General features: G+C 42.6%; 1 protein-coding gene across 1 annotated transcript in view; it reads right to left on the bottom strand.

Moving 5' to 3' along the window:
- The window catches only part of dnah9 (dynein, axonemal, heavy chain 9), a gene marked incomplete at its 3' end in the record, with an annotated part of 755,285 nt that overhangs the window by 245,656 nt on the left and 497,201 nt on the right, over nt 1-12,428 (bottom strand). Inside the window, exon 48 of the mRNA XM_079578063.1 lies at nt 3,737-3,898. Coding sequence (XP_079434189.1) covers nt 3,737-3,898 — 162 coding nt within the window. The remainder of the gene's footprint in view (nt 1-3,736; nt 3,899-12,428) is intronic.

Here is a 12,428-nt window from a genome sequence, read left to right as displayed (position 1 = left end):
AATGAGGGTCGGACTGTTAGCATTGGAGCTGCGCGAGCTACACGTCACGCAAGGGCGGAGTCTACAGTGAAGATCCCGCCCTTATGCCCTTTTTAGGAACATGCCTCGTCAGAGCTGGGGAGGGGGAGTCTGTAAATCCGCCATGATTTCCCCCACGAGCGTGGTCATTATGGTAAACGGGGAGGAGTGAGGAGAATCTGTCCATTTATATATACAGTCTATGGTTTTATTAGACAGGATTATTGGCCAATTTTGTCACAGAAAAAACATGTGGAACGTGGCAACGGGAAGAGCCCACGTGTTTACAAAGGGACGTGTCTGTAACAACAGCCAAGGGATCGTTTTAACAAAACCCATCGTCCCTCTCAACTTAACCATCAAGTCCAGGGAATCACTCGGACAAACAAACAGGAAGGCACCCGACAGCAAGAGAAGAGCATCTGGGGAATCGAACAATAAAATCAGCAACAAACTCGCCCTAACTCGTCTAACTTCATATTTGTGCACAAGGACAGTGAGTTTCACCTTCGAAGGGGAAACTATTGCTGTATTTATTTTGTATCGCTGTAGCTGAAAGAAGCAGCATGGGGTGGATTAGCGTGGCCTTGTGAGGCTCTGCACCCAACACAAACCATGCGCTCATACATGGTCATGTTCAAAGCAGCCAGAGGGAAAATTGAATTATGAATATATTGTTCCCCTAAAAAAGATACAGACACATGGAGAGGAGCAAAGTGGTTAGACGGTTTCATGATACATATGCTAGCATTAGCAAAGAGTGCTGTTTTTCTCTCCTAATGAGCAATTTGCTGAGATAAAACATCCATATGGACCCGATTTTGGCTGGACATGGTTTATATGTGATACATATATTCATAGTCTGCCACAAAACGGCGATAAAGAGTGGAACATTGTGATTCCCATGACAGAGGTTTTCTACCCTCTTGGCTCGGCCACGCCCTTATGTATGATGCATTGTTGTCTGTATCTGTAGCCTGTGCATGTATAAAACTGTGGTTTTATTCTGATAACAGAAACCCAGTGGTGTAGTCTTCAATTTTCTAGTGGGTATACTGTATTGTTTAGCAGGCACAAGGGGGGTCTACTATTAATAATATGAAATGTATCACAGATAAGTAAATAGATTATAAACCTAAACTGTGTAGTAAATGTGATTTCAATAACAAGTAATGTGCCTAGTTCACAGGATGTTGCTAAATGAGGCTGTGGAACAGAAGCTGAAGTGAACATTGAAATGAATAAAGCCCAGTCTGCTCTCCCCCACACACTGATCAAATCAGCTGATGTCTGGACTGGAGCGCCTGCACACCCCCACATACACACCCCCATGTGCGCTACTTCATGGAGAAGGACTTGTTTTTGGAAAATGTTTTGGACGAAGGGGAGCGCACGGCTCGGCCAGCGCTGTGGGCGGGGCCACTTTACAGTCTCTTTCAATCCTTCAGCGACAGCTCCAGTGTCTGAGTGTACAACGCACACTTCCAACAGTGTACGCGGCGTCTTTCCCGCGGACCAGCCCACACCTGTCACTGCCTTTGCCAGAGGGACGGAGACATGTGTATAGATGGCTGGCCTTGGACGACTCTCTGAGCGGGGATGAACAGGGAAGGTGGCGTTGGCCGGGGAGACGGCGAGCTGACTCCTCCAGTGCCAATAGGATGGTTACTAAGCCTCAGCTATGTCAGGGTTTTGTGCCCAGACAACATGGGAGCCATGCGCAATAGATACAGGCGGCATCTCATCATAAGAGGGGGCGTGGCTTCGACGAGGGGGAAAATAGAATCTTTTGGGAAACACAATTTTTCACTCTTTTTATCCATTTTCTGGCAAAATATAAACTAATGTATCACATGCAAATAAAGTCAAGTCTAAATCGGGCCCATGGATATTTTCTCACAGCAGGTTGTTCAGTAGAAGTGAAAAAACGGCAGTTGTAGCTACGGCTAGCTAGCCGTATGCTAAATTGAAGCTTCCTGTTAGCATTCTCCATTATTTATGTATTTATGGGCTGTTAAACCACTTTGCTCCTCTCCATGTCTTTGTATCTTTATATAGTAGAAAACTATATTCATATTTCAGCATTTGTTAAAGTAGTTTTTGAATAATTAGAGAAAGTTTAGATTTTTCCCCAAATTGTTTTCCCCTTAACTGTTTTTAAACATGACCATATATGTGCGATTCCAGAGATGCCGTCTGTATCTATAGAGCTCCCGCCTCCTCTCCGGTCTGGAAGTAAAATTCCCCTTGCTTTGATATCGAATAGTCTTTAACTCTGTAACTCCGTCAGCTTGGGCTGAATCCAGCTCTGTGGTTATAAAGCGACCGCAAAGTCAGATGCAGGTGAAAAAAGCACGTATGAGATTGATACTGAAAATATAGTTTAACTGCGAACGTTCGTCCTAGAACTACATTACCCAGGATGCTCGGGAGTCCCATGATCTACTACGAGGAGGCTTTTGATTGGTGGAGCTTCACGTTCCCACACGTGTTTGTTTATTGTAATGTAGACGACATATTATAATCATTGTATGAAAACATAATGCAGTTGACGTTTTATCCACATCTAACACTGAGAGTAAGAAAAACGATTCAATTAAACGAACCACCGATCATTTTTATTCACATTAGCAGGATTCAGATTGTTTAATAGTGAAATAATATAGAACTTTTGTCTGCAAAGTAAAGGAAACTGGCCGTGTTTGCTGAAAACCTGGTTGCCTTGACCAGCGGGCGCGATGACGCAATGGTTCTTGGGATACGGAGTTTCTATAGTCAGGAAGTGAATGATGTCACAGCCTTGTACCTTTGCCTTTTCTTCAACATTATGTCTTCTTTTTGGATTGAAATGAAATATTTTATGGTCACGAATTGCTACATTAGCTTTTGCGGCGACGTTATACTCTTAATATTTGAATTTTTGTAAAATCGACGGTCGTGTAGACAGGGGTTTTTTGCTTCCGGACCGGAGCAACAGGACCGCAGGGGGCGGGACTGTGGAGCTCTATAGCGCACAGGCCTGAGAGGGAACCATGTCTGTCGGCAGAGACAGAGAAAGAGAGAGAGGGTTGAGATGTCGAGGAAACAGATATTTGTTGTGAAGTTTGGGCTGGTCTGTAATCGGACAGAGAGAAAATAACACGCAAATGAGTGATGCGTATTTGCCCTGTTTGTAGTGGTTATACGGTAATTCTTTAGTGGTTATACGACATATACCTGCGGATCACGTCGACTACACCACTGCGAAAAGGGAGTGAGGCAAGAGCCCGAGCTGCTAAGCCACCCTGCGGTGAACACAGAGTCGTACTAATAATCCGTAAATGATTCTGATTTAGTGTAGAGCTCCTGCCACACCTCTCAGTAAAGTGAAGCCCCGGCCCCCCGGCCCCCCGGCCCCCCGGCCCCCTGGCCCCTCGCCCACTGCCCTCACTCCCCTCTCTCGCAGATACATATATACTTGTCAACTTTTCTCCATTGTGCCTTGAGCAGGGCGCATGTGCGGGGTGAGCAGGGCAGCGCACAGAAAACCATTAAAATGTTTTCCAATTTGCCGAGCTGACAGTGCGGCCCCTGACAGGCGGACCCCCGGACCGCACTGATTAATATTCTCCCCGAACTATCTCCCGCCAGTGGACTTTTTCTCCTGCCTCAGTCCTGCTGCTGACAGGGAGCACTCAGCCTAACGATCCCTCGCTCCCTCCCTCCCTCGCTCCCTCACCTCGGAGAACTTTCTGGCAGCGTCGGCCTGGAGCTTATCAAAGGTCTGGGAGTCTGCCTGCTCCACCAGCTTGTCCCGGTAGACACGGCTGGACTCATGGAGGTAGATCTGCAGGAGGTCCGAGGGCGTCTTCAGGCACTCGGCGGTACAGAACAGCATGCCCTGGGAGAGACGACAGGAGCGGAGTTAGCTGAAGGGATGAGGGGGGAATATTTATTCGGACCGTAAACAAAACATAAAAACACAAACTTATATGAACTCAAAATACAACCTGCCATGATTGAGGCAGTTGTGAGCTCAATATCAAAAGGGCAGCTCAACACATTTACAGTTTAGGACAAACAATTTTGTTTTACCGTAATCACATTTTAGATAAGGCTGTCTGAAAAGGAGTGGGGGCTTAAACACTTGTTTAGTCCCATCCCTTTTAAGTACTCTTAATATCCTGTTCTATGTACTTATTAGGCTTCCTTATAACAATCATGTGAGCACTGTGATCTAAATCCAAGTTGTCAGGAACACAGTGTGAATACTACCCACCAATCCAACCTACCCAAAATACAACACACCAGCTGAACATGAAAAGTCATGTGTTTTCTTCAGATACTACAGAGCAGATAAACGTGTCGCTGTGAAGTGCAGCGGTGCACAGCGAGGTGAGCAGCTTCACTCACGCTAACTTCCCTCAAAGACCCGCTCCTGTCGACTTTACCGCACAACAAAGGATATTTGTAGTGCATCAATGGCCTATGGGTCGAATTAGTGCGACCTGGCCATTCAGTCTTAAGTTATATTGCAAAAAATCTGATATATTCAGCACATATCCAATTATTATCCAATTATCTCCATGTGAAGGTTGTGAAAAAGTCGTTGTGATTTACCTATTGTAACCATTCAAACTGAAATGTCATTTCAATTGCAATGAACTGTGTAGCCCTGTAGTAAATAACCAAGATAGAATGTACAGCGTAACAAGAGGTGAGGCACAAGATAAAACTCACAACAGAATCTAGGGTCTATGGTTCTAATGACACAATTCAGCGCAGCTAAACAAAGGCTAAGGGGGGGTGTAGAGGGGGGAGAGAGACAAAGGCTAAGGCGTTATCTGGAACGGAAATACATCAGCATGAAGCCAGACTAATGATCAGCGTCACCTGACAGAGGGATTAACCTATTGTACATGTTTTTTTTAATGGTAGGGGAAGCAGAGGAGGAACACAGAGACCATGGACACTCCACACAGAAAGGTCCCCGGCCTGGGATGGAAGCTCTGACCGCTGTGCATGACAGCACAGAGTGTGTGTAGCCAAATAAAAAAGAAGAGCTCACTGGCAGGGAACTCTTGCACAGAAGTGTTTTGCCATTTATTTGAGTGCAAAAAATACACATTATTTCCTTCATAGTCAGCTCCAATCGGTATCCTTAGCATCCTGGTTAGGAGTGTCTTTATGAAGCGATTTCAGCGCAGGCAGAACCATGAAAACTCCACACAAGGACCCAAAGAGAACCTGCTGTGGAGGACATTGTGCCAACCATTCAATCAGACTACAGTTCTCAAATTGCTCCACATTACGGAGCAAAAAGACACTACGACAAGTCTACTACCAGACTTGTACCGCCTACACTACAAGAAAACAAGTCAGGTACTATAGCTGTAAATGCGTTACCAGGACTTAAGGATCCACTTACTTCCATATTGGCAAAAGTCTAAGACTGGGACACATTTCTCTGTGATAAAGCACTTCAAGATTAGCATCGTTCGGAAAACATTGAAGTCAATTTGCATAGTCATAAACCTACAAGACAGACACAAGGAGAGATAGGAAATATATCGTCTGGATAATTACAGATGATAATTACAATTTGGAAGATATTCAAAATGCTGTATCAGTACATCGTCAAAGAAACAACTGCAAAACTGAGAGGGAAAAAGAAAAAGAAGTGATATGTGCGTCTATTACTTGCATGTATTCGGAGGGTGGGAGGAAGCATCAAAACTAAGTGATCATTTGTATGCAACTGCAGAGAGTCAAGCAGGTGGTCCAGGCGTCAGAGAGAGGGGGGGGGGGGAGAGTGAAACAGAGACAGAGAGAGAGAGTGAGAGAGAGGGGGAGAGGAGGACGAAAGGAGGAGAGAAAGTGAAAAGAAGAAAGAGAAAGAAAGAGAGAGAGAGAGAGAGGTTGAGAGCGAGCAAGGAGGACAAATGGAGGAGTGAAAGTGAAACAGAGAGAGAAAGACAGAGAGGGGGAGAGAGGGAAAGCGAGGGGAGAGAGCAGAGAGAGAAGGGGGGGGAGAGAGAGGAGAGAAAGAAAAACAGATAGAGAGAGAGGAGAGAGAGAGGAGAGAGAGAGAGGAGAGAAAGTAAAACAGATAGAGAGAGAGGAGAGAGAGGGGGAGGAGAGAGAGAGGAGAGAAAGTAAAACAGATAGAGAGAGAGGAGAGAGAGGGGGAGGAGAGAGAGAGGAGAGAAAGTAAAACAGATAGAGAGAGAGGAGAGAGAGGGGGAGGAGAGAGAGAGGAGAGAAAGTAAAACAGATAGAGAGAGAGGAGAGAGAGGGGGAGAGGAGAGAGAGAGAGGAGAAAAAGTAAAACAGATAGAGAGAGAGGAGAGAGCGGGGGAGAGGAGAGAGAGAGGAGAGAGAGGGGGGAGAGGAGAGAGAGAGAAGAGAGAAAGTAAAACAGATAGAGAGAGAGGAGAGAGAGGGGGAGAGGAGAGAGAGAGAGAGAGAGGAGAGAGAGGAGAGAGAGGGGGAGAGGAGAGAGAGAGAGGAGAGAAAGTAAAACAGAGAGAGAGAGAGGAGAGAGAGGGGGAGAGGAGAGAGAGAGAGGAGAGAAAGTAAAACAGATAGAGAGAGAGGAGAGAGAGAGGAGAGAGAGGGGGGAGAGGATAGAGAGAGAGGAGAGAAAGTAAAACAGATAGAGAGAGAGGAGAGAGAGGGGGGAGAGGAGAGAAAGAGAGGAGAGAGAGAGGAGAGAGAGGGGGAGAGGAGAGAGAGAGAGGAGAGAAAGTAAAACAGATAGAGAGGAGAGAGAGGGGGGAGAGGAGAGAGAGAGAGAGGAGAGAAAGTAAAACAGATAGAGAGAGAGGAGAGAGAGAGGAGAGGGAGGGGGGAGAGGAGAGAGAGAGAGAGGAGAGAAAGTAAAACAGAGAGGGTGAGAGGGTGAGAGAGCGAGAGAGCGAGAGAGAGAGAGAGAGAGAGAGAGAGAGAGAGAGAGAAAGAGGAGAGAGAGAGAGAGAGAGAGAGAGAGAGAGACAGAGAGAGAGAGAGAGAGAGAGGCTCAGAGTGAAGGACAAACCGGCCCTGGAGACTGTAATTCTCTAAAAGGCTGTTTCCACACAGGATTTATGCGTCTCCAAAGTCACCTTGTTTACCCCGGGGGAGACTCGCCAATTAACTCCTTCCACAACTGTTTCACTGAAGCCAAATGCAGAACTACGGCTAATCCAGATGCCAAGGCAAACAGTGGGAGAGGGATTTGTCCTGACTAATTCTTAATTGGTTTACTCATGAAGAAAAATAACGAAGCGCTGCACAACTTTGAGGCCAAATACCAGACGTGACGACCAGCAGCCCCTTGTTTTCACCAAGTTTACCAACTCGCTCACTCCCCTAACCCCCACCTGAACCCAGCATGTTTTCTCCAGTTTGGCTTTACCCAAATCTAAAAGGCTCAAATGGCGCATGTTTCATAAAACACGCGATATCTCAGTTTCTAGGGGGGGGAAAAAACAGTGATTTTGATCAAAACTAGTCTCTGTTTAGCTTAGGATTTCTCAGGAACCGAGACACGTAGAATGAAACAGTTTTCACCTAATGAGAGCTTAGAGCCTCACCTTTCAGACGAGCCACAGCATGTGTCCATAAATATAACATAAACTACGCTGTGGTGCAACAAATATCATGGTCTGGATTGTTGGCACACACGCATTCATCTGAACAATGGATGAAAGTGCAGTTGTAGTTGTACATGTAATGATCATATTCTTCATGACGTAGGGGTATTTACATTTGTTTGAGATAGTGAATTATGCTTGAAGGAGCTATACCTGATTTTACTACTAGAAATGGAATGAAATGAATTTTGTCCTCCTTTAGTATATTGTAAACTCAAGGGTTTGTGGAGAACAGTGTGGATCAAGTTATAAAACATTTGTATCAATTTTAGGAACTTTCAGGCTATTTTTCAAGCATTTTTTGTGAAAGTGACCCTGAAAAGTGACCCTGCATGTTGTGAAATGCACCTATAGTTTATTTTATTTTATTTATTTGACAGGGACATGTACAGGAGCATTAATCTGCAAATGAAAAGATGCTTTGTACCAGACTTTAGCTCTTGGAGCTAATTTCCATCTGCAGTCCCCGAGACAGACAATTACAAAACACTACACAAAGCATAAAACAATGCAGTTCATAATATTTACAGACAGTATTTACATTTTATATACCATTTTTAAAAAGTACATTTTATTAAAGGGAAAACTTGTTCCTCTATAGTCTATACCCACCCCCATACCTTCTCAGGGCAGGGGTGGGTATAGACAAAATCGTTTGAAGTCTTTTATAGTTTTAGTGCAGTTGGAAGTTTGTTCCATTCTGAGATAGTTTTAAAAGAAAATGCTGATTGTCCTAATGCTGTTTTTCGTTTTGGTACATTGGCCATTGACTGTTGACCTTGTTGTTCTGACCATCTGATCAGATGTTAATTGGACAAACTTTTTTAATGGTGGAGGTGCCACATTATTAATAATCTTGAATAGTAATTTTAGATTGGCCTATATATTCAAAATTGAGCATTTTATATTTGGTCAATATTTGACAGTGATGATACTGACGCTAAGAATTCGGATGTTACAAATATATTAGGAAAGTTACGATTGAGTTTGGACCACAACTAACATTTTAATTTAGTGGCTTCCTCTTTCATTGTTTGCAATCAAAAAATCAGGTATAGGGCCTTTAATAACGACAGACATCGGGGGGACAGATAAAAATTGAGACGAAATCTTGACGTTCTTTATAATAATATAAATGATGAAATATATATATTTTAATACAAAACAATATACTATATAAACTGGTGGGTATCTATAAACGAAATGTTATTTGAGTACCTTGAAGACGTAGCTGAGTAAAATGGATGAAAATGAATGAAATATCCACACTATGAATCTACTAATCATATCACAGATCGTGCCAGATCTTGTGGCACAATATTTTTAACAAAAAATTAATGTGTTGAGATTAAATTACATTTAAGGCGAGACACTGCAGGTGAATAGGAAAAATGTATATTTACAGATATCAATTTGAAACTTTTGCTGTAGATCACTGGCATAAATGTGAAAAAAAAATACATGGCACGTTTTCTGTCATTTTATCTTTTCATATAAGAACAAGGTGTTTTATGCCTAAAAATGCCCCAAATTTCCCATCTTTTCGGCAACGAAATCTGAAAAATGGATAGAGCTACATTCAAATTTATGGTTTCATTTTATTTATCAATGAGTTGCCAAGACTTTTTCAGAGGGGATTTTGGATTTCTTGTTTAGTTTTAAAATAAGCTGTTTTTTAGTGGAAAAATTTGTAAAAATGTAATTTTCACCTTATTTTTTGACATTCAAAACTCAATAAATGGGGCTTAGGGATTAGATAATTAAAAATCCCTCTGAAAAAATCTTCCAAATATTGTTCAGTCCAAGGCTGGAAAATGTGAAGTCTTTAGGTCCGACTGACGTGGACATAGTGTCGCCACAATGACAGAAAAATGTGTTTTGAGAAAAAGGCCCTTGAAATCTCATTGTCCCATATAAGTCTATGGGGGAACATTGAATCAGCGTAATATTTAAACATGTTATTGTGAAGATTAGGCATATTTTCTGTTTCCGGGTGAAAGCCTATATGTTGAGAGACCAATTTGGCCCAAAACCTGAAAACTGAAAAAAATGAGTTTTGCCTGTAGTGTCTCCCCTTAAAATGAAATTATTAACATTTATGAAATGATTAACTATCATTAACTAGAAATGCAATGGCTGCGCCATTGCGATTGACTGCGGAATTGCGGGAAGCGAATGCAGAAATTGCATAAAGTTTCAAATTGCATGAATTGCTTAATTTGCATAATCTAATTTGCATAAACTGGTAAATGCATAAAATGTCATGTTGCATAAACTGCATAAAGTGGTAAAATGCATGAATGGGTTAATTTGCATAAATTATGTAAATTGCATAAGCTCTTTAAAATTCATAAGTCCAAAATGGCATAAACTCTTAAGTTGCATAAACGGTTTAAAATGCATAAAGTGGTTAATTTGCATAAATTGTTAATATTGCATAAACTTTTATATTCCATAAACTGGTCAAACTGTTGAAAGTGCTTGATTGGCAGAAGCTGCACAAATGGCTGAAAGGCCTGGAGTTTCCCCATTGGCTGGATTCCCACATACACACCAATGCAAAAAGTTCAAACTCCCGTATAAAAATACTGGAAAACTGCAGAAGGACAATTTTTTCTCAAAACCCACAAGTTGCATAAGCTGAACATGCACAAAGTGCAGAAATTGCATAAAATGCAGAAAAAAGTGCAGAAAAGCATGGATTTGCGGCAGCCCCATTATAAGTCAATGGGAAAAATGTCCGACATTTTGGCCGATTGCGGAAAAAACGTAAGTTGCAGAAGTCCCAAAAGTAATAGCACCTTCTCCTCAACATGCGGAACATTTTGATGCATAACTTGCATAAATTGCACAAAGCATGAAAGTGCTGAAAGCTGGAGAAAATCGGGAAAAAGATGGAAGAGGAATAATAATAAAGAACATGAAAACCAATAATTGACTGCGGAAGAATTCCGCAGTCAATCAAATAGATGGATAAAGGGATATTGCCACTTTTAAGTGACTTTCATTATGTTTTCCCACTTTCTTTCCAAACTCGCCACAAGTCAAAGTTGATTTGTCCTCAGAGACGTTCACACAGCACGCAGTCAGTTTAAACATGTGAATATTTGAGCTCTAATTCTTCTGTACGCAGGAAAAAACGCATCCAACTTAAACAGGCCACCGCTTAAACATACTGAGATATGTGTTTATTTGGTTTATTTGGCTGCAGGGTTGTTCTTAGTAACAACGATGTTCCCAAAGGGAGTAGGCAGAAGAAAACAATATGTTCTTACCTGAGCTCAGACCAGTTGATCCGTACCTGTCTGGTCTTTGTGCCCGTGGAAGAGTTTGGTCACTTCTAACTTCACCCCGTTTGGAGCTATAGGAATATACTGGGAGAGTCCAAATGCTAACAACATCTTTGATCTTTTTGCGTGACTGAGGGCACACACAAAGACCAGACAGGTACGTATCAACTTGTCTAAGCTCAGGGTAAGAACATCTCGTATGACAATTGAAAAATGTAATCCTGCAGATTCACCTGTCCTCACCTACTGATGTCACGAGGTGACACTCCTTTATGTTTAATGTTTTCATGGTTTTAAGAACATTCCTCTGCCTACGTCAGCAGGGATTATGACACGTGAATACAAGCTTTCACTTGTAGCTAATGGTTTATGGAAGGGGCGTCCAGACTTTTTCCCCCGAGGGCTTCTTATTGACATGTATATACAGCATATTTAAGAGAGGCTTTAACTGTTTGCCCCACACCTCTATTTAGGCTTGGACCATAATGCAGCTCTGTCTCACAATTAATGTTTCTTTTTGAGGAAAAAATCTGTGCACTGTGGAATTATTAAGATTGCAGTAAAAAGTACAATCTCTGGGGATGTGAAAATGTAAAACAAGAAGCCTGAGGGCCACCAAAAATTGGTCTGAGGGCCGAATTTGGCCCCCGGGCCACACATTGGATGGAACCGAGCATCAGCAGTACAGGAATCAGATGACTCAAAACTATGTTGCTGAGCTCCCTGTTCCCATAATAGTCATGTGATTGCTAAGTTATAAAACGTCAATGTAATTTCGATGCATTTGGGCTGAGGAATTATGACGTGCACAAACCATTAGCGGACAGTAACGACGGACATGTATTCCATACAGTGTTCCTGTAAGCTCTGACTCACATCGAGTACAGTTACTGTAAGTGCGTGGTTTACGTACGGTACGGAGCCCTCATAAGGTCACGAGTTCATGGAGCTTTGCACAATAACAACTATGACATACATAGAGCAATCACATAAATAAATACGAGTAAAGAGCGCATGTAAGAAGAAAAAAAGACATGACATTCCCTGTCAGAAGTCCAGCTAATCCACTCCATGCTGCTCCACAGGATTCAAATACAGAGAGAGTTTTGCTCTTCCAGGGTGAAACTTATTGTATGCATACACAATTAATCGTGATCTGTGGTGCCAAGTTAGCGCAAATTTAGCTGATTTCTTCTGAAACTCAGTAGATTCTCTTCCCCGGCTGGTGCCTGACTCCCTGTTTGGTTTGTGCAATTTCCTGGGCTTGATCACAGAGCACTGGGCTCTGCGTCGTCTGTGGCTAAAAGTCTCCTTGTGGATTCTTAGAGGTCGACCGATATGGGCTTTTACAGCAGGGGCACTTTATTAGAGGCAGAGGGCTGATTTATTCAGAACATTCATGTCCAGTAGTTATACTTCAGAGGGAGCTCAACCGAAAGACAGAAATCAGATTAGAGAACAAAAAACAACCCACCCATCCATCCATCCATCCATCCATCCATCCATC

This window comes from Gobius niger (genome assembly GCF_951799975.1).
Source record: "Gobius niger genome assembly, chromosome: 19".
Lineage (NCBI taxonomy): Eukaryota > Metazoa > Chordata > Actinopteri > Gobiiformes > Gobiidae > Gobius > Gobius niger.
The sequence above is the reverse complement of the archived record's forward strand: the minus strand, read 5'-3'. Positions and strand labels throughout refer to the sequence as shown.